The 27,691-nt window shown below is 70.5% G+C and overlaps 1 protein-coding gene across 1 annotated transcript; it reads right to left on the bottom strand.

Annotated features, from left to right (window-relative positions):
- Positions 1 to 57: 57 nt before the first annotated feature.
- On the bottom strand, positions 58 to 27,643 carry LOC102455983 (transient receptor potential cation channel subfamily M member 4). The gene is given in 30 exon segments (XM_075915830.1): positions 58 to 112; positions 4,636 to 4,826; positions 5,054 to 5,152; positions 5,292 to 5,364; positions 5,509 to 5,641; positions 7,004 to 7,013; positions 7,015 to 7,183; positions 7,600 to 7,768; positions 10,039 to 10,213; positions 10,420 to 10,556; positions 12,221 to 12,404; positions 12,407 to 12,578; positions 15,183 to 15,275; positions 15,387 to 15,414; positions 15,417 to 15,498; positions 16,182 to 16,327; positions 17,255 to 17,384; positions 17,598 to 17,702; positions 18,553 to 18,756; positions 18,758 to 18,877; positions 20,076 to 20,191; positions 20,578 to 20,677; positions 21,869 to 22,051; positions 22,319 to 22,383; positions 23,710 to 23,887; positions 24,282 to 24,448; positions 24,883 to 25,063; positions 26,532 to 26,709; positions 27,014 to 27,081; positions 27,498 to 27,643. Coding segments are annotated over 30 exon segments (3,738 nt in total). The 5' UTR covers positions 27,525 to 27,643.
- Positions 27,644 to 27,691: the final 48 nt, after the last annotated feature.

The raw sequence follows: 27,691 nt of genomic DNA, 5'->3' as shown, positions 1-27,691 counted from the left end.
CTTGGTGCAGCCCCTGCATCCCTCCACGGAGTGCCGTGCATCCCACTGCTGACACCACTATGCCGAGGTGTCGGGATCCCCCGACACTGCAGCCCCGAACAGACTCCGCCAGCTGGTAGAATGGGGGAGGGGGGTTATTGCTTCTCCAGGATACAGCACAGCCCAGCCGTGATGTGGCTACAGGAGTCCGCGGAGCCAGGATGCCTCAGCCCCCTTGAGATGGGGTCCCTAGGCCCCTCGATTCCAGCCCCCCCCTTCATGGTTCCAGCCCAAGACTGACCCTTCCCCCAACACTCACTTCCTTAGTTCCCTGGCTGCCCCAACTGGTCTGACCGGTTGGGTCTTTGTCTACCTGACTTAGGCAGCCCCCCTGCTGGGCCGTGCTCACAGGCAGGGGCCAGTAGAGGTCCCCCCCCAGCCCACAGCCCAGGCACAGCAGCCAGCAAGGTCCTGACACCACATCACCACGCGTGGGGGAGTCAGTGGGAATCGCACCTCCCAGCACAGGGGGACCCCGGGATACAGAGCAGACAGCCCCCCCCCCCACTGCGCCACACCCCGCATTGGGACAAAGTGGGGATTTTTGTAGGATTTTAGCTGGATAGTGTCCGTGCCTCAGTTTCCCTGTGCACTGAGTGTGTAATGAGGGGGCGGGGGAGGGTTTGCTGTTGCACAGGACCAGGGGTGACCTCACGTAGCAGCAGGGACCCCGAAACTCCAGCCTGCAGTGGGGGACCCAGTGACCGAGAGGCCCAGCCTAGCTCAGGTGGCACAGCCAGGTCTGGCCAGTGTGAGGCCAGAGGGAAGAGAGCCCCCCCCTCGCCCCCGCACTCTGCCCAGTTGGTCCCAGTAGGGTGGGGGCGGGCACAGGAGGGAGGAGGAGGAGGTGAATCGGAGAAGGGCCCAGGGACCTAGTTACCAGGTCAGACAAAGCGGGGGGAGCTCTGCTAGAAGCCATGGGGGGGGGGGGGCGGAGGCTGGGCTGTGGGAGGGGAGGGGAGGGCTGCAGGACAGAGGGAGCCGCGCTGGGCCAAGGGGGCCAGGCCCAGGGCTGGGGGAGGTTCCTGCACTGGGGCCAGACGCCCACTGACCCCCCTGCCTGACCTGCCGGGCGCGGGGCTCCAGGGCCAGAGCCAGGGGTCCCTGAGGGGCAGGCAGAGCCAGGCCTGCAGGGGCTGAGAACGGGGGGGGGGGTGCCAGGAGGGGCTGCCCCCCCGGAGGAGCCCCAAGAAGGGGCTGTCGCACTGAAGGGGGCCCCCCCAAGGACTGTTCAGGTCACAACCAGTGAGCCCCAACTCAGGCCCCCCCAGCCCCAGCCTGCCCCCCAGCGCCCCCCCCCGGCCCGGCTCTCACTTCCACAAGGATCAGTTTTTATTAATAAAACAACAAATTCAGGTAACATGAAGTAAGACGTTCAGACACCCCCCCCCCCCCCCCCAAAATCTGTAGCATCCAGGCATCGTGATTCACACAGCAGGGAGCTCTTGGGCTGCAGCCCTCAAGGACAGTCCATGGGGCCCGGGCGCCGGGGTCGCAGCCGGAGGGTGGGGTGAGTCCGTGGGGCCCGGGCGCCGGGGTCGCAGCCGGAGGGTGGGGTGAGTCCATGGGGCCCGGGCGCCGGGGTCGCAGCCGGAGGGTGGGGTGAGTCCGTGGGGCCCGGGCCCCGGGGTCGCAGCCGGAGGGTGGGGTGAGTCCGTGGGGCCCGGGCCCCCGAGGTCGCAGCCAGAGGGTGGGGTGAGTCCGTGGGGCCCGGGCCCCCGAGGTCGCAGCCGGAGGGTGGGGTGAGTCCGTGGGGCCCGGGCCCCCGAGGTCGCAGCCAGAGGGTGGGGTGAGTCCGTGGGGCCCGGGCCCCCGAGGTCGCAGCCGGAGGGTGGGGTGAGTCCGTGGGGCCCGGGCCCCCGAGGTCGCAGCCGGAGGGTGGGGTGAGTCCGTGGGGCCCGGGCCCCCGAGGTCGCAGCCGGAGGGTGGGGTGAGTCCGTGGGGCCCGGGCCCTGAGGTCGCAGCCGGAGGGTGGGGTGAGTCCGTGGGGCCCGGGCCCCCGAGGTCGCAGCCGGAGGGTGGGGTGAGTCCGTGGGGCCCGGGCACCTGGGATCGCAGCCGGAGGGTGGGGTGAGTCCGTGGGGCCCGGGCGCCCGGGGTCGCAGCCGGAGGGTGGGGTGAGTCCGTGGGGCCCGGGCCCCCGAGGTCGCAGCCGGAGGGTGGGGTGAGTCTGTGGGGCCCGGGCACCTGGGATCGCAGCCGGAGGGTGGGGTGAGTCCGTGGGGCCCGGGCGCCCGGGGTCGCAGCCGGAGGGTGGGGTGAGTCCGTGGGGCCCGGGCGCCCGGGGTCGCAGCCGGAGGGTGGGGTGAGTCCGTGGGGCCCGGGCCCCCGAGGTCGCAGCCAGAGGGTGGGGTGAGTCCGTGGGGCCCGGGCCCCCGAGGTCGCAGCCGGAGGGTGGGGTGAGTCCGTGGGGCCCGGGCCCCCGAGGTCGCAGCCAGAGGGTGGGGTGAGTCCGTGGGGCCCGGGCCCCCGAGGTCGCAGCCGGAGGGTGGGGTGAGTCCGTGGGGCCCGGGCCCCCGAGGTCGCAGCCGGAGGGTGGGGTGAGTCCGTGGGGCCCGGGCCCCCGAGGTCGCAGCCGGAGGGTGGGGTGAGTCCGTGGGGCCCGGGCCCTGAGGTCGCAGCCGGAGGGTGGGGTGAGTCCGTGGGGCCCGGGCCCTGGGGTTGCAGCTGGAGGGTGGGGTGAGTCCGTGGGGCCCGGGCGCCCGGGGTCGCAGCCGGAGGGTGGGGTGAGACCGTGGGGCCCGGGCCCCCGGGGTCGCAGCCGGAGGGTGGGGTGAGTCCGTGGGGCCCGGGCCCCGGGGTCGCAGCTGGAGGGTGGGGTGAGTCCGTGGGGCCCGGGCCCCCGGGGTCGCAGCCGGAGGGTGGGGTGAGTCCGTGGGGCCCGGGCCCCGGGGTCGCAGCTGGAGGGTGGGGTGAGTCCGTGGGGCCCGGGCCCCCGGGGTCGCAGCCGGAGGGTGGGGTGAGTCCGTGGGGCCCGGGCGCCCGGGGTCGCAGCTGGAGGGTGGGGTGAGACCGTGGGGCCCGGGCGCCCGGGGTCGCAGCTGGAGGGTGGGGTGAGTCCGTGGGGCCCGGGCGCCGGGGTCGCAGCCGGAGGGTGGGGTGAGTCCGTGGGGCCCGGGCGCCCGGGGTCGCAGCCGGAGGGTGGGGTGAGTCCATGGGGCCCGGGCCCCCGAGGTCGCAGCCGGAGGGTGGGGTGAGTCCGTGGGGCCCGGGCCCCGGGGTCGCAGCCGGAGGGTGGGGTGAGTCCGTGGGGCCCGGGCCCCGGGGGTCGCAGCCGGAGGGTGGGGTGAGTCGTGGGGCCCGGGCCCCCGGGGTCGCAGCCGGAGGGTGGGGTGAGTCCGTGGGGCCCGGGCCCCGGGGTCGCAGCCGGAGGGTGGGGTGAGTCCGTGGGGCCCGGGCCCCCGGGGTCGCAGCCGGAGGGTGGGGTGAGTCTGTGGGGCCCAGGCGCCCGGGGTCGCAGCCGGAGGGTGGGGTGAGTCCGTGGGGCCCGGGCCCCCGAGGTCGCAGCCGGAGGGTGGGGTGAGTCTGTGGGGCCCAGGCGCCCGGGGTCGCAGCCGGAGGGGTGGGGTGAGTCCGTGGGGCCCCGGGCGCCCCCGGGGTCGCAGCCGGAGGGTGGGGTGAGTCCGTGGGGCCGGGCCCCGGGGTCGCAGCCGGAGGGTGGGGGTGAGTCCGTGGGGCCCGGGCCCCCGAGGTCGCAGCCGGAGGGTGGGGTGAGTCTGTGGGGCCCGGGCGCCCGGGGTCGCAGCCGGAGGGTGGGGTGAGTCCGTGGGGCCCGGGCGCCCGGGGTCGCAGCCGGAGGGTGGGGTGAGTCCGTGGGGCCCGGGCCCCGGGGTCGCAGCCGGAGGGTGGGGTGAGTCCGTGGGGCCCGGGTCCCCGGGGGTCGCAGCTGGAGGGGTGGGGTGAGTCCGTGGGGCCCGGGCGCCCGGGGTCGCAGCTGGAGGGTGGGGTGAGTCCGTGGGGCCCGGGCGCCCGGGGTCGCAGCTGGAGGGTGGGGTGAGTCCGTGGGGCCCGGGCGCCCGGGGTCGCAGCTGGAGGGTGGGGTGAGTCCGTGGGGCCCGGGCGCCCGGGGTCGCAGCCGGAGGGTGGGGGTGAGTCCGTGGGGCCTGGGCCCCCGGGGTCGCAGCCGGAGGGTGGGGTGAGTCCGTGGGGCCCGGGCGCCCGGGGTCGCAGCTGGAGGGTGGGGTGAGTCCGTGGGGCCCGGGCGCCCGGGGTCGCAGCCGGAGGGTGGGGTGAGTCCGTGGGGCCCGGGCCCCCGGGGTCGCAGCCGGAGGGTGGGGTGAGTCCGTGGGGCCCGGGCGCCCCAGGGTCGCAGCTGGAGGGTGGGGTGAGTCCGTGGGGCCCGGGCCCCCGGGGTCGCAGCCGGAGGGTGGGGTGAGTCCGTGGGGCCCGGGCCCCGGGGTCGCAGCCGGAGGGTGGGGTGAGTCCGTGGGGCCCGGGCGCCCGGGGTCGCAGCCGGAGGGTGGGGTGAGTCCGTGGGGCCCGGGCGCCCGGGGGTCGCAGCCGGAGGGTGGGGTGAGTCCGTGGGGCCCGGGCCCCCGGGGGTCGCAGCTGGAGGGTGGGGTGAGTCCGTGGGGCCCGGGCGCCCGGGGTCGCAGCCGGAGGGTGGGGTGAGTCCGTGGGGCCCGGGCGCCCGGGGGTCGCAGCCGGAGGGTGGGGTGAGTCCGTGGGGCCCGGGCCCCGGGGTCGCAGCCGGAGGGTGGGGTGAGTCCGTGGGGCCCGGGCCCCGGGGTCGCAGCTAGACGTCCATTCTGGGAACGGACCTTTCTCGCTGGGGTGGGGGCATCACTCTGGGGGAGTCAGGACAGACAATACAGCATGAGTGGGGGGCGCTGCCCCACTGCTACCAGCCAGCCCGGGGGGGGGGTGATTAATCCTTTCCTCCCCCTCCCCCTCCCCCCTCCCCCTGTGGCTTTGGCCTGTTTCTCAGGGGGGGCTCTGGGAAGTGGAGGGGAGGGTCCGTTGGGGGCCAAGGGAAGGGGGGAGCTAGTGCTGGGGGGCTGGGGGGTTCACTCACCCTTTTTGAGCGTGGGGGGGGGCGGGGGCGGCTCTTTCCCAGCTCGCTCTGGGCCAGGGTGCCCACCATCCAGGCGAGGGCGCTGGTGCAGTACTCCATCTGGGGGGGCAGGGCAGGGGCTCAGGACCCCCACAGCCGCTCCCCCAGGAACCATTGCCCCTCCCACCCCCACTCCTCCTGCCCCCCCCCAGATCCCCCCTCTGGTTACCCCACGTGCCCCCCCCCCCCACGCTCCCACCTGCGTCTCCAGCGTCTTCAGCCGTCGCTCCTGCTCTCGGACCTCGGCCAAATGCTTCAAGGCCTGGTCCACCCTGCGGGGGAAGATGGGGTCACTTGGGGGTTCACCCCTCGTCCCCAGGCAGCCCCCCGCTCCGATGCCCCCACCCGCCCTCTGCACCCCAGGCCCCCCACCCCCCCCATTCCAGTGTGACCCTCCCCTGCCCCTGCCCCCTCACTTGTGGGACGTGCGCCGGAGCCGCTCCGAGTCGCTCTCCCGCTTCTGCCGGCCCAGGGCCACCAGGTGGTTCTCCCTCTGCACGGCCTCCCAGGTGAGCAGCGGGGCCTCCTGCTCCGGGCTCAGCTGCCGCGCTGGGACCCCCGGCGTCCGGGCGCAGAGGAGACGAGAGGCACGTGACAAGCAGGTGGGACCAGCCCTGCCCAGCGCCGCCCCCTCGGCCCTGCCCCCCACGCGCCACCCCTGGCCTCTGCCCCCTCGGCCCTGCCCCCCAGCGCCACCCCTGGCCTCTGCCCCCTCGGCCCTGCCCCCCAGCGCCACCCCTGGCCTCTGCTCCCTGGCCTCTGCCCCCCAGCGCCACCCCTGGCCTCTGCCCCCTCGGCCCTGCCCCCCAGCGCCACCCCTGGCCTCTGCCCCCTCGTCTCTGCCCCCCAGCGCCACCCCTGGCATCTGCTCCCGGCCCCTCCCCCAGCGCCGCCCCAGGCATCTGGCCCCTGCTCCCCCAGCGCCACCCCTGGCCTCTGCCCCCTCGTCCCTGCCCCCCCAGCGCCACCCCCTGGCCTCTGCCCCCTCGGCCCTGCCCCCCAGCGCCACCCCTGGCCTCTGCCCCCTCGGCCCTGCCCCCCAGCGCCACCCCTGGCCTCTGCCCCCTCGGCCCTGCCCCCCCAGCGCCACCCCTGGCATCTGCCCCCTCGGCCCTGCCCCCCAGCACCACCCCCGGCCTCTGCTCCCTGGCCTCTGCCCCCCAGCGCCACCCCTGGCCTCTGCCCCCTCGGCCCTGCCCCCCAGCGCCACCCCTGGCCTCTGCTCCCTGGCCTCTGTCCCCCAGCGCCACCCCTGGCCTCTGCCCCCTCGTCCCTGCCCCCCAGCGCCACCCCTGGCCTCTGCTCCCTGGCCTCTGCCCCCTCGTCCCTGCCCCCCAGCGCCACCCCTGGCCTCTGCCCCCTCGTCCTCTGCCCCCCAGCGCCACCCCTGGCCTCTGCCCCCTCGTCCCTGCCCCCCAGCGCCACCCCTGGCCTCTGCCCCCTCGTCTCTGCCCCCCAGCGCCACCCCTGGCCTCTGCCCCCTTGTCTCTGCCCCCCAGCGCCACCCCTGGCCTCTGCCCCCTCGTCTCTGCCCCCCAGCGCCACCCCCTGGCATCTGCTCCCTGGCCCCTCCCCCAGCGCCGCCCCAGGCATCTGGCCCCTGCCCCCCCAGCGCCACCCCTGGCCTCTGCCCCCTCGTCTCTGCCCCCCAGCACCACCCCTGGCCTCTGCCCCCTCGTCTCTGCCCCCCAGCACCACCCCTGGCATCTGCCCCCTCGTCTCTGCCCCCCCAGCGCCACCCCTGGCATCTGCTCCCTGCCCCCCCAATGCTGTTCCTCCTCCCTGACCCCTGGTACCACCCTCTGGCACCTGCCCCCAGCACCGCCCTGTGGTCCCTGCCCCCCTAGTGCCACCCCCCCGTCCCTGCTCCCCAGCGCTGGCCCTCGCCCCACGGGGAGCCCCCCCACTCACAGAAGTGGTGGCTCTTGGCAGAGCCCCCCCCGCGTGCTGGGCCGCAGCAGCTGGAGCAGGTGGCTGATGAGGATGAAGGGCGGGGCCAGCGCCGGCCGGTTGTGATACTCCAGGATCAGGCTGTAGCGCTGCGACTTCCAGTAGTTGTCGCTGTTGCCCTGCACCTTGGCGAAGGTGTAACTGGGGGGCGAGGGGGCTGTCAGCGGGCGTGGAGGGGCACCAGACTGCCCCCGCCCCCGCGCCCACCCCCACTGGGCCCTCGCACACTGCTCAGCTCATCCTCCACACGTGCGAGTGCACCGGGGCCTCATACACTGATCACCTTGCCCTCCACATGCACTAGTGCACTGGAGCCTTGCACGCTGGTCAGCACACCCTCTGCACGTGCACTGGGGTCAACTTGCCCTCCACATGCACTAGTGCACCAGGGTCTTGCACACTCATCAGCTTTCCACGGCTATGGGTGCACGGGCATGTCAACTCACTATGCACTCATTGATCACCAGGCACTCCTGGCACGTGGCCCCGTGCCCTGGCCCCCTCGCACCCGTGTCAGGGCAGGCCCACGTGCACCGAGGCCCCGCCCCCTCCGGTACCTGAACATGGCGATGAGCAGGTTGAGCAGCACGATGTTGGCGACCAGCAGGAAGATGACGAGCAGAACCAGCACCAGCCAGTTGGCGTAGGTGTTGGTGCAGGGCTCTGCCTCCTCCATCAGGATGGCCACCGGGTCGTCCGTGCAGTTCGACGCCGCCATGAGCGCCGCTGGGGGAGAGGCCGTGAGCCCCCGGCCGGCCGGCCCCAGCCCATTGCTGGCCCCCGGCCGGCCGGCCCCCTTGCTGGCCCCTGGCCGGCCCCCCTTGCTACTCTCCGGCCAGCTGGACCCAGTCCCCACCCCCCAGCTGGCCTCACCCCATTGCTGCCCCCGGTCCCTGAGCCGGCCGGGCCCTAGAAGAGAGAGCCCCCCCGCCCCCCTGAGCCAGCCGGGCCCTAGAAGAGAGAGCCCCCCGCCCCCTGAGCCAGCCGGGCCCTAGAAGAGAGAGCCCCCCGCCCCCTGAGCCGGCCGGGCCCTAGAAGAGAGAGCCCCCCGCCCCCTGAGCCAGCCAGGCCCTAGAAGAGAGAGCCCCCCGCCCCCTGAGCTAGCTGGGCCCTAGAAGAGAGAGCCCCCCGCCCCCTGAGCTAGCTGGGCACTAGAAGAGAGAGCCCCCCCGCCCCCTGAGCTAGCCGGACCCTAGAAGAGAGAGCCCCCCGCCCCCTGAGCCAGCCGGGCCCTAGAAGAGAGAGCCCCCCGCCCCCTGAGCTAGCCGGGCCCTAGAAGAGAGAGCCCCCCGCCCCCTGAGCTAGCCGGACCCTAGAAGAGAGAGCCCCCCGCCCCCTGAGCTAGCCGGGCCCTAGAAGAGAGAGCCCCCCCGCCCCCTGAGCCAGCCAGGCCCTAGAAGAGAGAGCCCCCCGCCCCCTGAGCTAGCCAGGCCCTAGAAGAGAGAGCCCCCCGCCCCCTGAGCTAGCCGGGCCCTAGAAGAGAGAGCCCCCCGCCCCCTGAGCTAGCCGGACCCTAGAAGAGAGAGCCCCCCGCCCCCTGAGCTAGCTGGGCCCTAGAAGAGAGAGCCCCCCGCCCCCTGAGCTAGCCGGACCCTAGAAGAGAGAGCCCCCCGCCCCCTGAGCCAGCCGGGCCCTAGAAGAGAGAGCCCCCCGCCCCCTGAGCTAGCCGGACCCTAGAAGAGAGAGCCCCCCCGCCCCCTGAGCTAGCCGGGCCCTAGAAGAGAGAGCCCCCCGCCCCCTGAGCTAGCCGGGCCCTAGAAGAGAGAGCCCCCCACCCTCTGAGCTAGCCGGACCCTAGAAGAGATAGAAGAGAGAGCCCCCCGCCCCCTGAGCTAGCCGGACCCTAGAAGAGAGAGCCCCCCGCCCCCTGAGCCAGCCGGGCCCTAGAAGAGAGAGCCCCCCGCCCCCTGAGCTAGCCGGGCCCTAGAAGAGAGAGCCCCCCGCCCCCTGAGCTAGCCGGACCCTAGAAGAGAGAGCCCCCCGCCCCCTGAGCCAGCCGGGCCCTAGAAGAGAGAGCCCCCCGCCCCTGAGCTAGCCGGGCCCTAGAAGAGAGAGCCCCCCGCCCCCTGAGCTAGCCGGGCCCTAGAAGAGAGAGCCCCCCGCCCCCTGAGCTAGCCGGGCCCTAGAAGAGAGAGCCCCCCGCCCCCTGAGCTAGCCGGGCCCTAGAAGAGAGAGCCCCCCCCGCCCCCTGAGCCAGCCGGGCCCTAGAAGAGAGAGCCCCCCCGCCCCCTGAGCTAGCCGGGCCCTAGAAGAGAGAGCCCCCCACCCCCTGAGCTAGCCGGGCCCTAGAAGAGAGAGCCCCCCGCCCCCTGAGCCAGCCGGGCCCTAGAAGAGAGAGCCCCCCGCCCCCTGAGCCAGCCGGGCCCTAGAAGAGAGAGCCCCCCGCCCCCTGAGCTAGCCGGGCCCTAGAAGAGAGAGCCCCCCCGCCCCCTGAGCTAGCCGGGCCCTAGAAGAGAGAGCCCCCCGCCCCCTGAGCTAGCCAGGCCCTAGAAGAGAGAGCCCCCCGCCCCCTGAGCCAGCCGGGCCCTAGAAGAGAGAGCCCCCCGCCCCCTGAGCTAGCCGGGCCCTAGAAGAGAGAGCCCCCCGCCCCCTGAGCCAGCCGGGCCCTAGAAGAGAGAGCCCCCCGCCCCCTGAGCCAGCCGGGCCCTAGAAGAGAGCCCCCCGCCCCCTGAGCTAGCCGGGCCCTAGAAGAGAGAGCCCCCCCCGCCCCCTGAGCTAGCCGGGCCCTAGAAGAGAGAGCCCCCCACCCCCTGAGCTAGCCGGGCCCTAGAAGAGAGAGCCCCCCCGCCCCCTGAGCCAGCCGGGCCCTAGAAGAGAGAGCCCCCCCGCCCCCTGAGCTAGCCGGGCCCTAGAAGAGAGAGCCCCCCCCCGCCCCCTGAGCCAGCCGGGCCCTAGAAGAGAGAGCCCCCCCGCCCCCTGAGCTAGCCGGACCCTAGAAGAGAGAGCCCCCCGCCCCCTGAGCTAGCCAGGCTCTGGTGTGGGCGGGCGCCACTCACCGTCGATCTCGTTGAGCGGGATCTGGCCGAAGATCTGCAGGTAGGGCCGGTAGAAGACGCGGCGGAAGATCCAGGGCAGCCGCTGGTCACTGGGGTGCAGCAGCCCCTCGGTCGTCACCCCGTAGGCCACCAGCCAGACGGCCAGGAAGAAGAGGAAGAGGAAAACATCCTTCACCTGTTGGGGGGAGGGGGATGAGCTCCTGGGGGGGGACCAGTTCCCCATGCCCCCCCACCTCCTGCTCAGACCCCCCCCCACCACCCCCATGGGCCTACTCCCCCCTCCTGCTCAGACCGCCTTGATCCTCCCTTCAGTGGCCCCCTCCCCATCAGACTGCCCCCACCCCCGGCCCTTTCCCCCTCCCCCTTGATCTCCCCCCTCACCATCTTGCCCACAATGATCATCTTGGGGCCCAGCTGCTTGTTGACGGCGAAGATGTGGATGAGCCGCAGGGTGAAGACCATGAAGTCCAGGCAGAGCACGGTGCGCCCCGACTCGTAGGTGCCAGGGAACATCCTGGGGGGAGGAGGGGGTGACGGGGCCTTGTGGGGGTGCCCAGGGTTCCCCGTGCCCAAGGGGCGGCTGTGCTGGGTTCCCCATGCCTCGGGCATGCCCATGGGGTGGCCATGCCCAGGGGCTTTCTGTGCCCGGGGGTCCCATGCCCAAGGGGTGGCCGTGCCCAGGGGCTTTCTGTGCCCAGGGGTCCCCATGCCCATGGGGTGGCCATGCCCAGGGGCTTTCTGTGCCCGGGGGTCCCCCTGCCCAAGGGGTGGCCATGCCCAGGGGCTTTCTGTGCCCGGGGGTCCCATGCCCAAGGGGTGGCCGTGCCCAGGGGCTTTCTGTGCCCAGGGGTCCCCATGCCCATGGGGTGGCCGTGCCCAGGGGCTTTCTGTGCCCGGGGGTCCCATGCCCAAGGGGTGGCCGTGCCCAGGGGCTTTCTGTGCCCAGGGGTCCCCATGCCCAAGGGGTGGCCATGCCCAGGGGCTTTCTGTGCCCAGGGGTCCCCCTGCCCAAGGGGTGGCCGTGCCCAGGGGATTTCTGTGCCCGGGGGTCCCCCTGCCCAAGGGGTGGCCGTGCCCAGGGGCTTTCTGTGCCCGGGGGTCCCCATGCCCAAGGGGTGGCCATGCCCAGGGGCTTTCTGTGCCCGGGGGTCCCCATGCCCAAGGGGTGGCCGTGCCCAGGGGCTTTCTGTGCTCGGGGGTCCCCATGCCCAAGGGGTGGCCATGCCCAGGGGCTTTCTGTGCCCGGGGGTCCCCATGCCCAAGGGGTGGCCGTGCCCAGGGGCTTTCTGTGCCAGGGGGTCCCCATGCCCAAGGGGTGGCCGTGCCCAGGGGCTTTCTGTGCCCGGGGGTCCCCATGCCCAAGGGGTGGCCGTGCCCAGGGGCTTTCTGTGCCAGGGGGTCCCCATGCCCATGGGGTGCCCATGCCCAGGGGCTTTCTGTGCCCAGGGGTCCCATGCCCATGGGGTGGCCGTGCCCAGGGGATTTCTGTGCCCGGGGGTCCCCCTGCCCAAGGGGTGGCCGTGCCCAGGGGATTTCTGTGCCCGGGGGTCCCCCTGCCCATGGGGTGGCCGTGCCCAGGGGCTTTCTGTGCCCGGGGGTCCCCATGCCCATGGGGTGGCCGTGCCCAGGGGCTTTCTGTGCCAGGGGGTCCCCCTGCCCATGGGGTGGCCGTGCCCAGGGGCTTTCTGTGCCCAGGGGTCCCCATGCCCATGGGGTGGCCGTGCCCAGGGGCTTTCTGTGCCCGGGGGTCCCCATGCCCATGGGGTGGCCGTGCCCAGGGGCTTTCTGTGCCCGGGGGTCCCCATGCCCAAGGGGTGGCCGTGCCCAGGGGCTTTCTGTGCCCGGGGGTCCCCCTGCCCAAGGGGTGGCCATGCCCAGGGGCTTTCTGTGCCCGGGGGTCCCCCTGCCCAAGGGGTGGCCATGCCCAGGGGCTTTCTGTGCCCGGGGGTCCCCATGCCCAAGGGGTGGCTGTGCCCAGGGGCTTTCTGTGCCCGGGGGTCCCCATGCCCAAGGGGTGGCCGTGCCCAGGGGATTTCTGTGCCCGGGGGTCCCCATGCCCAAGGGTTGCCATGCCTAAGGGCTTGCTATGCCCCAGGGGTGGCCGTGCTGGGGGTCCCCCTGCCCAATGGGGGGGCCGTGCCCGGGGGGGCCATGCCCAGGGGTCCCCGAGCCAGGGTCTCACCGGCGGCGCCCAGCAGGAAGAGCCCCAGGGCGGTGAGGTCGAACTGGTTCCAGGTGTCCTGCAGGTAGGCGCGGACACGCAGGCCCAGCCGCTGGTGCCCGCTGAAGCAGCCCTGGCGCAGCTCCTCGCACAGCAGGGTGAAGACCCAGACGTAGAGCAGGACCTCGGTGCCCGGGGGCCGAGCGGCGGGGGGGGCGCGAAGTCCAGCAGCAGCACGTAGGAGAAGAGCAGCAGGAAGAGCAGGTACATCACCACGTTGCCCAGGAAGGCCGTGACGGGCGCGCCCCAGAACTGGTGCCAGCGGTGCAGCCAGGCCGGGCCTGGCCGGAGGCAGGAGCAGCAGGAGGACTTCAGTCTGCTGGGGGGGGAGGCGGAGTTCTGTATGGGGGGTCTGGTAGACAGGTCTCAGCATGGGCGGGCAGGGGGCAGAGGGACTAGATATGGATGTGCCCAAAGGGGGGTGTTATTCCCCTTGGTATGGAGCATGTGATTTCTGCTGGCCTGGTGTGTGCCTCAGTTTCCCTGGGCACCGCCCCAATCCCTGCCTGGAGGGTCGGCATTGGAATTCCACCCCAGTGCATCTGAGGCAGTGGGTGTTCCCTGGGGACACTTATGGCCCCAGGCCGCCTCGGGTGGGAATTTCGGGGGGACGGCCTCCCCCACGAACACAATGGCCAGGCCCTTCTCTGAGTCTTGGGAGGTTCGGGGGGGGGGGGCTCAGTGTCTCTGGGTGTCATTGGTGTATGGGGGGGGGGAGTTACTGTACGGGTGCCCTGGGGCCTGGCAGACCCGGCCGGGTCTGGCCAACGGGCTGCAGAGAGAGGCCCCCCACCCTGCCCAGCTGGTCCAGCAAGGGGGGGACACAGGAGGGGGGAAGGGGGAGGCAGAGCAGAGAGGGGCCCAGGCGACCCAGTTTGGGACAGACAAAGGCAGGGGAGGGGGAGAGGAGCTGCTGGGGCAGATATCGGAGGCTAGTCTGGAGGTGGGGGCGCAGCTGGGCTGGGGGGAGGGGGCAGGCAGACCTAGACATGCTGGGTGGGGCAGGGGGGCCAATAATCTTTGATGGGGCCAACTCCAAGAGTTTGGTAAGTGGCCAAGGGCCCCACTCGCCCAGGCTATTAATAGAGGGGGCCTGGACGGGGGGTGCAGAAGGGAGTTTGGGGTAAGGGACTGGGAGAGGGTTGTGATCTGGGGCAGGGGTGCAGGAAAGGACTCTAATGTGGAGGAGGGGTGCAAAAGGGGGGAAGGGTGCTAGAGGGGGAGGAGTGCAGGAGGAATGAAGGGGGAGGGGTACAAGACGGGGGAAAGGTTCATGAGTGGGAGGGGTTCAGGAGGGGGAAATGTTCAGGAGGGCTGCAGGAGGGGGAAGGGCACGAGAGGAGAGAGGGGTGCAGGAGGAATGCAGGGGGAGGGGGCAGGGAGGGGTGTAGGAGGGAGGAGGGTGCAGGAGGAATGCAGGGGGAAGGGATGCAGGAGTGGGAAAGGGAGGGGTGTAGGAGGGTGCAGGAGGAATGCAGGGGGAAGGGGTGCAAGAGGGGGGAAGGGAGGGGTGTAGGCGGGAGGAGGGTGCAGGAGGAATGCAGGGGAAGGGATGCAGGAGTGGGGAAGGGAGGGGTGTAGGAGGGTGCAGGAGGAATGCAGGGGGAAGGGGTGCAGGAGGGGGGAAGGAGGGGTGTAGGAGGGAGGAGGGTGCAGGAGGAATGCAGGGGAAGGGATGCAGGAGTGGGGAAGGGAGGGGTGTAGGAGGGTGCAGGAGGAATGCAGGGGGAAGGGATGCAGGAGTGGGGAAGGGAGGGGTGTAGGAGGGTGCAGGAGGAATGCAGGGGGAAGGGGTGCAAGAGGGGGGAAGGGAGGGGTGTAGGCGGGAGGAGGGTGCAGGAGGAATGTAGGGGGAAGGGGTGCAGGAGGGGGGAAGGGAGGGGTGTAGGCGGGAGGAGGGTGCAGGAGGAATGTAGGGGAAGGGGTGCAGGAGGGGGGAAGGGAGGGGTGTAGGAGGGAGGAGGGTGCGGGAGGAATGAGGGGGGAGGGTGCAGGAGGGGGGAAGGGAGGGGTGTAGGAGGGAGGAGGGTGCAGGAGGAATGCAGGGGGAAGGGGTGCAGGAGGGGGGAAGGGAGGGGTGTAGGAGGGAGGAGGGTGCAGGGGAATGCAGGGGAAGGGGTGCAGGAGGGGGGAAGGGAGGGGTGTAGGAGGGAGGAGGGTGCAGGGGGAATGCAGGGGGAAGGGGTGCAGGAGGGGGGAAGGGAGGGTGTAGGAGGGAGGAGGGTGCGGGAGGAATGAGGGGGGAGGGGTGCAGGAGGGGGGAAGGGAGGGGTGTAGGAGGGAGGAGGGTGCAGGGGGAATGCAGGGGAAGGGGTGCAGGAGGGGGGAAGGGAGGGGTGTAGGAGGGAGGAGGGTGCGGGAGGAATGAGGGGGGAGGGTGCAGGAGGGGGGAAGGGAGGGGTGTAGGAGGGAGGAGGTGCGGGAGGAATGAGGGGGAGGGGTGCAGGAGGGGGGAAGGGAGGGGTGTAGGAGGGAGGAGGGTGCAGGGGGAATGCAGGGGGAAGGGGTGCAGGAGGGGGGAAGGGAGGGGTGTAGGAGGGAGGAGGGTGCGGGAGGAATGAGGGGGGAGGGTGCAGGAGGGGGGAAGGGAGGGGTGTAGGAGGGAGGAGGGTGCAGGGGGAATGCAGGGGGAAGGGGTGCAGGAGGGGGGAAGGGAGGGGTGTAGGAGGGAGGAGGGTGCAGGAGGAATGCGAGGGGAGGGGAACAAGGGGGGAAGGGCGCATGGCTGAGATTTGGGTTGCAGGAGTGGGGGACAGAGGGTTTGGGTTACGTGGGGTGGGTGCAGGAGGGGGCAGAGGCTGGGGGGAGGGAGGGGCTGAGGTGCAAGAGAGATGGGGCTGGGGAGAGGGGCTGATCTTGCGGAGTTCAGAACCCCTCAGCGCCCCAATGGATGGGGCACCTCGACCCCAGGCTGCCCCCTTACCCTCTAGGGATCTCCTCCAGGGGGTATTTCCCTTCAGTGTCCAGGTTTTCCAGGGTGGGGGGGGTCCCCTCCTGCAGATCCTCCTCCGGTGTTCTGAGGAGAAAGGGGAAGATTGAGTTGGGGGGGGGTCTCTGGGGCTGCGAGCTTCCCCGCAGCAGTGCCCCGTTTGTAGCTGACCCCCTCCCTGGGGCCCCCAGCGCCCACCTGAAGGTGATGAGGTTGGTGAAGATGAGGGAGGGCAGAAGAAGGTGAGCAGCAGCTGCCAGACGGGCGTCGCCCCTTCCATCTCCCCCCACCAGTTCTGGGACAGCAGCGCCTGCGGACATGGGGGGGTCACTTCTCACCACAGCCCCCTTCCCCAGAACCTGCACCCCCCCACCTCGGTACCTGCACCCCTCCCCCGCCCCCACCTCAATATCCACCCCTCCCCCACCTCACTTCCTGCACCCCACTCCCTCCCGCACCTCGGTACCTGCACCCCTCCCCCGCCCCACCTCAATATCCACCCCTCCCCCACCTCACTTCCTGCACCCCACTCCCTCCCCACCTCGGTACCTGCACCCCTCCCCCGCCCCCACCTCAATATCCACCCCTCCCCCACCTCACTTCCTGCACCCCACTCCTCCCGCACCTCGGTACCTGCACCCCTCCCCTGCCCCACCTCAATATCCACCCCTCCCCCACCTCACTTCCTGCACCCCATCCCCTCCCCACCTCGGTACCTGCACCCCTCCCCCGCCCCACCTCAATATCCACCCCTCCCCCACCTCACTTCCTGCACTCCACTCCCTCCCCACCTTGGTACCTGCCCCCCTCCCCTGCCTTGGTACCCACTCTCCCACCTTACTCCTACCTGAGTACCTGCTCCCCTTCCCCCACAGTAACTCAGTACCCGGCCCTGCCCCCTCCCATACTTTGGTATCTGCCCCCATCCCATCCCTCAGTGCCTGCCCCCTCAGCTCCCCCAGTGCCCACCCCGCCCCCTCCCCCGTCAGGTACCTGCACCCCGTCGTGGGCGAAGAAGCATCGGGCCTCAGCCAGCCAGGCCAGCTGCAGGCAGGTGACGTTGCCCCAGAGGTGGGAGCGACGCACAAGGAGCTGGAAGGCCCGTGTCTCGCTGTTCTCGTAGCACACGCCGAACACGCCTGTGGGGCAGAGGGGTCACGCAGGCACCCCAGGGACCGCCCGGCCCCCCGTGCGCCCCCGAGTGTCCGCCCCCTGCACCCCGTCCCCTTATCGACCCTGCACCCCACCCTCTTATCACCCTCTGCGCCCCATCCACCTTATCGCCCCTGTACCCCTATACCCCATCCCCTTATTACCCCTGCACCCCATCCCCTTATCTCCCCTGCACCCCCCTTATCAGCCCTGTACCCCAATCCCTCTTATTGCCCCTGTACCCCATCCCCTTATCACTTCTGCACCCATCCCCTTACCCCCGTACCTCATCCCCCTTATCGTCCCCTGTACCCCATCCCCTTATCGCCTCTGCACCCCATTCACCTTACCCTCTGTACCCCATCCCCTTATCGCCTCTGCACCCCATCCGCTTACCCCCTGTACCCCATCCGCCTTATCACCCCCTGTACCCCATCCCCTTATCGCCTCTGCACCCCATTCACCTTACCTCCTGTACCCCATCCCCTTACCCCCATACCCCATCCCCTTATCACCTCTGCACCCCATCCCCTTACCCCTGTACCCCATCCCCCTTATCGTCCCCTGTACCCCATTCCCTTATCACCCCTGCACCCCATTCACCTTACCGACCCCTGCACCCCACCCTCTTATCTCCCCTGCACCCCACCCCTTATCGCCCCTGTACCTCATCCCCTTATCGCCCCTGCACCCCATCCCCTTATTACCCCATACCCCATCCCCCTGAACTGCCCCCCGAGTGTCCATCCCCCCAGAACCAGCATCTCCCCAGTACTCCTGTATCACCCCCATAGCACCCCTATACTCCTGTATTACCATGCAACCCCCCATACTGACCCTGAACTCCAGTATCACCCCCTGCCCCCCGCACTGTCCTCCGCACCCCATTCTTCACGCGGCTGCGCCCCTCTCACCGATGGCCAGGTTCTCAAACGTCATGGCCAGTTGCTTCATGTCCGCGGCCTCCTGCGCATCCAGCTCGTGGTGCGAGAGCTCCCGCAGGATCCGGGCGGCCACCAGTGCCCCCGCCACCCCGTCCGGGGCCTGGGGGGCCGAGAGTCACCCTGTGAGAGCCACCCCGCCCAGGGCCTTCGGGGAGACCCCCCCGGATCTGTGCCCCCCGCTCAGTCTGGGGCTGGGGGTGGGGCACGGTGGAAGACAGGGCACCCCCTTCCATGGGAATCCTTCATTTGCTCCTTTCCCTCCCCAGGCTCCCATCCCCCTCCGGGTCCCCCCCTGCCCCCCGGGGCCGCTCACCATCTCCCAGCAATAGGTGGCCATCTCCCCGCGGTTCAGCAGCAGGGCCCAGATGAAAAGGTCGGCCCAAGGGCTCCGGGCGCAGTCCAGCAGAGACCCCTTCTTCTGGGAGGATGAAAGGGGCAGGGTGAAAACCCCCATCTTCCCCCACCGCCCCCCAAATCCTCAGGCCCAATCCCACCCTGCCCCTGCCCCTACAGACCTCCCACGTACCTCTGCCCCCTCATGCCCCCTCTTTCCACCCGCACACCCCAGCCTCCATCAGTCCCAGCAAGTAACCCAATCCCCTCGGCCCCAGGTGTGCCCCAGCCTGCACCCCACTTGCCCCAGACAGCATGTACCCCCTCCTCCCATATCCTTGCCCCCCCAAGCACCCTGGTCCCCTGGCCAGCCCCCTACATTCTCCCCCCTTGTGCTTCATCCCACGTCCCTGCCCCTGCCTGCCCCCCACGCCTCAGCCTCCATGTGCCCCATTCCATGTCCCTGCCCCAGCCCCCCACTTGCTCCAGCCCCCCATGTGCCCCATTCCATTTCCCAGCTCCCAACCCACACCCCAGCCCCGTGCCCCATCCCACATCCCTGCCCTCAACTCTCACTCCACCCCCCACGTACCCCATTCCACATCCCTCCTCCCCTGCCCCCCCACTTGCTCCAGCCCCCCCATGTGCCCCATCCCACATCCCTGCCCCCCCAGTTCCCCACTTACTCCAGCCCCCCATTCCATGTCCCAGCCCCCAACCTACACCTCAGCCCCCGGTGCCCCATCCCACGCCCCTGCCCCCCAGCTCCCCACTTACTCCAGCCCCCCATATTCCCCATTCCATGTCCCAGCCCCAACCTGCACTCCACCCCTCACGTACCCCATTCCACATCCCTCCTCCCCTGCCCCCCCACTTACTCCAGCCCCCCACGTGCCCCACCCATCCCACACCCCAGCCCCACACACCCCAGCCACCTTGCCATGAGGGGGGTGCAGCCCGGCGTAGAAGGGGGCGCAGGTGTCGCCCAGCAGGTCGTGCAGCAGGCGGCCCACCAGCTGGAGCACGGGGTAGTCTGGGGAGTGCTTCACAGGCTGGTAGTGGGGGGGCTCGCCCCCCCCCCCTGCGCCGCTCCAGCAGCTGGTGCAGCAGCGAGGCCTCGGGGATCCCCTGGTACAGCTCCTCCAGGCACCCCCAGCTCAGGAACTCGTCCAGGTCCAACCCGTTCTCCACGAAGAGCCGCACCAGGGCCGGGCGGTCGCCCAGCAGCGCGTCCCGCATGGGCCCCTGCAGCTGGCTGGGCTGTGGGGGAGGGAGGGGCAAGGACCCCAGGTTAGTACCCGTCCTGTGCTCACCAGCCCTCCCCCCCGACCCCCCCCGGTCCTGTGCGGCCTCCCAACCCCCCCTCAGCTCCCCACAGGGGTCCCTCTGCCACTGGTCCCCCTCAGCTCCTCCCCCTGGGGCCCGCCTACCCACCGACTGGGATCCCCTGACTCCTTGGGGTCCCCCCCCAGCTCTTCCCCCTGGGGTCTCCCCTCCCCTGGGCCCACCCACCCACTGTCTGGGATCCCCTGACTCCTTGGGGTCTCCCCCCAGCTCTTCCCCCTGGGGTCTCCCCTCCCCTGGGCCCACCCACCCACCGACTGGGATCCCCTGACTCCTTGGGGTCTCCCCCAGCTCTTCCCCCTGGGGTCTCCCCTCCCCTGGGCCCACCCACCCACCGACTGGGATCCCCTGACTCCTTGGGGTCTCCCCCCAGCTCTTCCTCCTGGGGTCTCCCCTCCCCTGGGCCCACCCACCCACCGACTGGGATCCCCTGACTCCTTGGGGTCTCCCCCCAGCTCTTCCCCCTGGGGTCTCCCCTCCCCTGGGCCCACCCACCCACTGTCTGGGATCCCCTGACTCCTTGGGGTCTCCCCCCAGCTCTTCCCCCTGGGGTCTCCCCTCCCCTGGGCCCACCCACCCACCGACTGGGATCCCCTGACTCCTTGGGGTCTCCCCCCAGCTCTTCCCCCTGGGGTCTCCCCTCCCCTGGGCCCACCCACCCACCGACTGGGATCCCCTGACTCCTTGGGGTCCCCCCCCAGCTCTTCCCCCTGGGGTCTCCCCTCCCCTGGGCCCACCCACCCACTGTCTGGGATCCCCTGACTCCTTGGGGTCTCCCCCCAGCTCTTCCCCCTGGGGTCTCCCCTCCCCTGGGCCCACCCACCCACCGACTGGGATCCCCTGACTCCTTGGGGTCTCCCCCCAGCTCTTCCCCCTGGGGTCTCCCCTCCCCTGGGCCCACCCACCCACCGACTGGGATCCCCTGACTCCTTGGGGTCTCCCCCCAGCTCTTCCCCCTGGGGTCTCCCCTCCCCTGGGCCCACCCACCCACCAACTGGGATCCCCTGACTCCTTGGGGTCCCCCCCTCAGCTCTTCCCCCTGGGGTCTCCCCTCTCCCTGAGCCAGGAGCCCTCTCAGCTCCCCTCTGGGATCCCCCCCCAGCTCCTCCCCCACCTCCCAGTGGATATCTCCGCGGAAGAGCTCGGAGCTGGCGATGTCCACGCGGTTCCAGGCCACGGCCAGGCGCAGCTCGTCCAGGTACTGGGTGGCCTCCGCCGACCGGTGGCAGCCTGTGGAGGGAAGGGGGGCGGCTTGTGGCACCGTGTGACTCAGTTTCCCCACGGGGGGGGAATGGGCAGGGCTCATCCCAAAGCCGTGTCAATGCAGAGTGAGTCTGTCCCACCCTGGGTTCTCCCCTGTGATGGGCCAGCCCGGGGGCTCCCCTCCCCCAGAGCCGGGGAACGGTCACCGTCTGCACCCCAGCGAGCAGCTGCCTGGGCCCATGGGCTGGGGGTGCAGCCAGGCCGGTAACCGTGATGCCCATGGGAGAGGCCGGGGGCCAGGAGGGGCAGCGGGAGAGGGGCAGGATACCCTGGAGTGGGTGGGGCGGTCCCAGGGAGCCAGCTGGGGGGAGGAGCAGCATGGTTGGACCTGGGGGGACCCCATGGGGTCTCACCTTTGACCAGTGTTTTAAGCAGCACCGTCTCAAACTCCTCCAGCCCCTCCTGGTCTGAATAGACTGTGACCAAGTCCCCCAGCGCCAGGATCCGCTCCGCCTGGGGGGAGCAAGTACCACATCCTGTTACCCCCTGAACCCTCACCCCCCCCCAGCACCAGGATCCGCTCCACCTGGGGGAGCAAGTACCACATCCTGTTACCCCCTGAACCCTCACCCCCCCCAGCGCCAGGATCCGCTCCGCCTGGGGGGAGCAAGTACCACATCCTGTTACCCCCTGCACCCTCACCCCCCCCAGCGCCAGGATCCGCTCCGCCTGGGGGGAGCAAGTACCACATCCTGTTACCTCTGCACCCTCACCCCCCCCAGCACCAGGATCCGCTCCGTCTGGGGGGAGCAAGTACCACATCCTGTTACCCCCTGAACCCTCACCCCCCCCAGCGCCAGGATCCGCTCCGTCTGGGGGGAGCAAGTATCACATCCTGTTACCCCCTGCACCTTCACCCCCCCCCCCAGCGCCAGGATCCGCTCCGCCTGGGGGGAGCAAGTACCACATCCTGTTACCTCTGCACCCTCACCGCCCCCAGTGCCAGGATCCGCTCCGCCTGGGAGGGGCATGTCCCACATCCTGTTACCCCCTGCACCCTAACCCCCCCCAGCGCCAGGATCCGCTCCTGCTGGGGGGGGGCATGTCCCACATCCCCGTTACCCCCTGCACCCTAACCCCCCCCAGCGCCAGGATCCGCTCCTTCTGGGGGGGGCATGTCCCACATCCCCGTTACCCCCTGCACCCTCACCCCCCCCAGCGCCAGGATCCGCTCCGCCTGGGGGGAGCAAGTACCACATCCTGTTACCCCCTGCACCCTCACCCCCCCCAGTGCCAGGATCCGCTCCGCCTGGGGGGGAGCAAGTACCACATCCTGTTACCCCCTGCACCCTCACCCCCCCAGCGCCAGGATCCGCTCCGCCTGGGGGGAGCAAGTATCACATCCTGTTACCCCCTGCACCCTCACCCCCCCCGTGCCAGGATCCGCTCTGCCTGGGGGGGGGCATGTCCCACATCCCCGTTACCCCCTGCACCCTCACCCCCCCCCGCGCCAGGATCCGCTCTGCCTGGGGGGGGGCATGTCCCACATCCCCGTTACCCCCTGAACCCTCACCCCCCCCGCGCCAGGATCTACTCTGCCTGGGGGGGCATGTCCCACATCCCCGTTCCCCCCTGCACCCCCACCCCTCCCGCCAGTGCTCCGCCTGGGGGGGTCTCACCCCACCTCCCCGGACGCCGTGGTACCTGCTCGGCCAGGCCTGGCACGTCGTCGGGGGGGAAGCGTCCCTGCAGCTTCTCCTGCACCAGCACCCGGCTCGCCTCGCCCAGCTGCTTGTCCTCCAGGAGCTGGGCCAGGCAGTCGGCCGCCCCCCCTGAACCTCCGACCAGCAGGCAGGGGATGGCAGCTTCGGCGGCCTCACGCACACGCTGGGGAGGGGGAGGTCAGCAAAAGGGTCAGGGTGCCCCCCCCACCGGAACCATCAACCACCCAGGCCCCATAATGCCCTCCATGGCCCCCCCGTGTGTCCCTTCCCCACTCCCACCTCCCCAATTGACCCCCACAGCAATTAACCCCCTATGTCCCTCCCCCACACCCTGCCCCACAGACCCCTGGTTCCCCCCTTAACTTCCCCATGCCCATCCCCTCCCCCCAGTCCTCCCAGGTCAGTGTGTGTCCCCCAGACCCCCCCTTACCGTGAACACAGAGGCGTCGCCCCCAATCACCATGACCAGCACAGGGATCTCGATGCTGCCTGTTCCTGTGGGACGGGGGGGGGGGGGGGGTGATGGGTGTGTCCCCGGCAAGACTCAAAGACGATTGTGTGGGCAGAGGCTAATGGGTGGAGCCCCAAGGGACCAAGATGCCTGGGGTCTCCCCCCCTCACCTGGGCCAGAACACCTGGGGTCTCCCCCCCCACACCTGGGCCAGAACGTCTGGGGTCTCCCCCCCCACACCTGGGCCAGAACACCTGGGGTCTCCCCCCTCACTCCTGGGCCAGAACACCTGGGGTCTCCCCCCCACCTGGGCTAGAACACCTGGGGTCTCCCCCCCACCTGGGCAGAACACCTGGGGTCTCCCCCCCCACACCTGGGCCAGAACGTCTGGGGTCTCCCCCCCACACCTGGGCCAGAACACCTGGGGTCTCCCCCCTCACTCCTGGGCCAGAACGCCTGGGGTCTCCCCCCCACACTCCTGGGCCAGAACGCCTGGGTTCTCCCCCCCACACACACGCCTGGGCCAGAACGCCTGGGGTCTCCCCCCCACACTCCTGGGCCAGAACGCCTGGGGTCTCCCCCCTGACCGGGGTCAGGACACCTGGGTTCTCTCTGGATGGAGAGACCATGACCAGCTCTGGGGAGCTCTGCTGGGGAGGGAAGGGGCAGCCTGTGTGTGTGGGGGGGGGGCAGACGTAGTTAAGTGGGGAGGAAGGGTGACTAAACCTGGTGTGTGTTTGTGTCTGTGTGTCTGTCTGTCCATGGTAACCTGGCAACGGGGAGGGGGACAACTGTGTTGTGATGATCAGGCTAGGAGAAACCGTGGTAACCTCTGTGTGTGTGTGTGTGTGTGTGTGTGACTGTGATAACCGGGTTGGGGGGCTTACCATGTAACTGGGCCGGGGGTAACCATGGTAACCAGGCGGGGGATGTGTGACTGTGGTAATTGGGCTGGAGGATAACTGGTGTATCCAGGCTGGGGGTGGGTGACCGTGGTAACCTGGCTGTGGGTAACCGGGGCCGGGAGAGGGTAACCTGGGTAACCGGGGGTAACCGAGGTATCCAGGCTGGGGCTGTACAACCGGGGTAGCCTGGCTGGGAGTGTATGACTGGCCCAGGGGGTAACCAGACCAGAGGGTCGCCTGGGTAACCGGGCCAGGCAGTATCCGGGGTAACTTGGCTGGCGGGTGTATGACCAGGGTGACAGGGCCAGGTGGTAACCAAGGTAACCAGGCTGGGGCTGTATGACTGGGGTAGCCTGGCTGGGGGTGTATGGCCAGGATGACAGGGCCAGGGGGTAACCAAGGTAACCAGGCTGGGGTAGCCTGGCTGGGGCTGTATGGCTGGTGGTGTATGGCTGGGGTACTCACCGCCAGCACCCACCCTCTGCTGGGCGATGTGCTTCTCCAGGTGGGCGCGGAAGCGGCTTTCGCCCCCCAGCTGCCCCCGGGAGCCGTTGTCCACCAGGAAGAAGAGCGAGTGGTTACTGTCCAGGGGGCGGGTGGTGCCCACCGGGGGCACCCGCACGTAGCGAGCCGGGAACGAGCCCTGGGGGGCGGAACAGGTGGGAGGGGCTGGTGACCCCAGAGATGCGCCAGCACCCAGCCCAACCCCCCAGAGACTGCCCGGTACCCAGCCCAATCCTCCCCATAAACAGCCCCCAGCTCCCAGCCTGCCCCACAGAGACCCCCAGGCACCTGGCCTGACCCCTGGAAACGCCCCCAGCTCCCAGCCTGCCCCACAGAGACCCCCAGGCACCTGGCCTGACCCCTGGAAACGCCCCCAGCTCCCAGCCTGCCCCACAGAGACCCCCAGGCACCTGGCCTGACCCCTGGAAACGCCCCCAGCTCCCAGCCTGCCCCACAGAGACACCCCAGACTGATGCTCCAATAAGGCCCCCAGGGGAGACCTCCGGCTGTCAGGACCCCCCTCCTGGCGGTACCTTGGGGTTGACGAGGGCCTCGCGGTTGGCCACGACGCCCCAGGGCGCGATGCCCATGGCCACCACAGGGGCGCAGGGGCTGGTGCTGGCTGTAGCGTGGTCCCGGACGGCCTCCCCCACGTAGCGCCCAATCCCGGCCTGCAGCCCCCCCGTCATGATCCACGCGCCTGGGGGAGACAGGCTGAGAGGGTAACAACCGTCCCGGTCCCCCCACAAACCCCGTCTCCCCACCCCAGCGTCACACCCAGAGCCTGCTGGGAGACAGATACTCAATGGGGCTCGCCCGCAGGCTTCACCCCTCCCTCCGGTCTGTGGCAGGCCCTTGGGGTGCGCCAAGCGTGGCTCTGTGCATGGGGGTCAGCACAAAGCGGCATCTGTGCGCAGCAGAGTCTTGTGGGACGTGCACAGGGCAGCGGGCTATGCGCCCGGGGCAGGGTGTGGCCTTTTGCACATCCATGTGCGAGAGAGGGTGCACGGTGGCGTTCGCACGGAGCGTGCTGCCCTTTGCACAGGACAGCCTGCGGCTGACACGGCGCGCACCAGCGGGAGCACGCGGGAGGGCATTGCACGTCCAGCTTTCCACTGTGGGACAGGGGCTCACCTGTGCTTTGTGCTGCTTTCACCAGGCCCTTCCGCAGCACGTCCCGGAGCCAGGCCCGCACTGGGGCCTCCCCATCGCCCCCAACCACCGACACCACCAGGTTCGGCGGGGGGATTTTCCAGTGATCAGTCACCAGGCTGTAGGCGAGCGCAGGGTCCGAGGAGTCCGACAGGCGGATGAACTGGCCGGGGAAGGGGAAAAGTTTAAGCAGTGCCCCTCACTCCCAACCCACAGCCCCCCCAGCCCTGGCGGTGCCCCTCACTCCCAACCCACAGCCCCCCCAGCCCTGGCGGTGCCCCTCACTCCCGACCCACAGCCCCCCCCAGCCCTGGTGGTGCCCCTCACTCCCAACCCACAGCCCCCCCCAGCCCTGGCGGTGCCCCTCACTCCCGACCCACAGCCCCCCCCAGCCCTGGCGGTGCCCCTCACTCCCGACCCACAGCCCCCCCCAGCCCTGGTGGTGCCCCTCACTCCCAACCCACAGCCCCCCCCAGCCCTGGCGGTGCCCCTCACTCCCGACCCACAGCCCCCCCCAGCCCTGGTGGTGCCCCTCACTCCCAACCCACAGCCCCCCCCAGCCCTGGTGGTGCCCCTCACTCCCGACCCACAGCCCCCCCCAGCCCTGGCGGTGCCCCTCACTCCCGACCCACAGCCCCCCCCAGCCCTGGTGGTGCCCCTCACTCCCAACCCACAGCCCCCCCAGCCCTGGCGGTGCCCCTCACTCCCGACCCACAGCCCCCCCCAGCCCTGGTGGTGCCCCTCACTCCCGACCCACAGCCCCCACCAGCCCTGGCGGTGCCCCTCACTCCCGACCCACAGCCCCCCCCAGCCCTGGTGGTGCCCCTCACTCCCGACCCACAGCCCCCCCCAGCCCTGGCGGTGCCCCTCGCTCCCAACCCACAGCCTCCCCCAGCCTTGGCGGTGCCCCTCGCTCCCGACCCACAGCCCCCCCCAGCCCTGGCGGTGCCCCTCGCTCCCGACCCACAGCCTCCCCCAGCCTTGGCGGTGCCCCTCGCTCCCGACCCACAGCCCCCCCAGCCCTGGCGGTGCCCCTCGCTCCCGACCCACAGCCTCCCCCAGCCCTGGTGGTGCCCCTCACTCCTGACCCACAGCCCCCCCCCACAGCCCTGGTGGTGCCCTTCACTCCTGACCCACAGCTCCCCACAGCCCTGGCGGTGCCCCTCACTCCCGACCCACAGCTCCCCCCAGCCCTGGTGGTGCCCCTCACTCCCAACCCACAGCCCTGATGGTGCCCCTCGCTCCTGACCCACAGCACCCCCCAGCCCTGACGGTGCTCCTCACTCCCGACCCACAGCTCTCCACAGCCCTGGCGGTGCCCCTCACTCCTGACCCACAGCTCCCCCCAGCCCTGGTGGTGCCCCTCACTCCCGACCCACAGCCTTGATGGTGCCCCTCGCTCCCGACCCACAGCTCCCCACAGCCCTGGTGGTGCCCCTCACTCCCGACCCACAGCCCTGATGGGGCCCCTCGCTCCCGACCCACAGCCCCCCCCCAGCCCTGACGGTGACCCTCATTCTTGACCCATGCCCCTCCCCCCAGCCCTGACGGTGCCCCTCACTCCCAACCCTGCCCCCCCCACAGCCCTGGCAGTGCCCCTCACTCCCAACTCCCGATCCGCAGCCCTTCACCTTGCTGGGTTTGCCACTGGCCCCCACAAAATCCAGCTCCCCGAAGGCATCCGTGGGCCCCTCCGTGGTGTGCTGGGCCGAGTCCCATTTGCTGACAATAGCAGTTCCAAAGGCATCTTCCACCGCCACGGAGACGTGGTCGGCCCGGGGGCTTCCGCACTGGCACTGAGGGGGGACGCTGGGGAGCAGACAGGGGTCACGGGGGGATTCGGGGGCACTGGAGAGGGAAGAACCGGGGATGCTGGAAGGGGCAGGGACAGGGTGACTGGATACTGGGGTGGACGAGGGGTCACTGTGGGGAAGAGGGGGTCTCAGGGGCTGCACCGGAGGGGACGCTGCAGCATGTAATGAGACACACTCCGCTCTGCACAGGGCAAAAAATACTTGGGGTGCAGGGGGAAGGGCCTGGGCGCTCCCTGGACTCTGGGGAGCAATCTTAAGGCATCCCCGATGCAGGGGAGGGGGAGCTGGACCCCGTTTACCCCGCGTCCCGTGGATCCTCGATGTAGGTTGTGCAGGTTTTCTTCCTGAAGCGTTTGGGGATCCAGGCCTGGAGTGAGGGAGGGGGATGGAGAAGCCAGATCAGGGGCTGAGAAAAGGAAATCCCCAGAGCCACCCCCACCCCCACCCCCAGCGAGAGGGGGCTCTCAGAGCCCCCCCATCCCTAAGAATGGCCCAATCCCCCCAACCCCTCACTTCTGGAGAGGGGACCCTCAGCGGCCCCCCTGCCCACTCAGGGCCCTCCTCAGATAGGGGCTACTCAGAGCCCAGCCCCCCAACACCCAGAGCACCCCTCAAGCTTCAGCCCCACCAGTCTGGCGAGGGGGGACATTCAGAGCTCCCCGATTCCCTTATTCTGTCTCTGTCCTCCGGCGGCTCCTTCCAGAGCTTGTTGTCCGGAGGCCCCAGCTTGACCCCGCCCCACAGCGGGTGCCTATCCCAGCCCTGGGGCAGAGGCCCCGTTACCTGATCTTGCTGTTTGGCGCTGGCCATGATGCCCGGCTGAGGCTGTCGGACTCCCAGAGCCCTGTAAACCCGGCGTCTCACCTGGAAAAGGTGAGTCCCACCCTCTTCCTAGCGCCAAGAGGCCCCACCCAACCAGAAACCAGCCTGACTGGATCTGACACACCCACATGCGTGTGTGTGTGTATGTACACGTG

This window comes from Pelodiscus sinensis, unplaced genomic scaffold (genome assembly GCF_049634645.1).
Source record: "Pelodiscus sinensis isolate JC-2024 unplaced genomic scaffold, ASM4963464v1 ctg154, whole genome shotgun sequence".
Classification (NCBI taxonomy): domain Eukaryota; kingdom Metazoa; phylum Chordata; order Testudines; family Trionychidae; genus Pelodiscus; species Pelodiscus sinensis.
The sequence above is the reverse complement of the archived record's forward strand: the minus strand, read 5'-3'. Positions and strand labels throughout refer to the sequence as shown.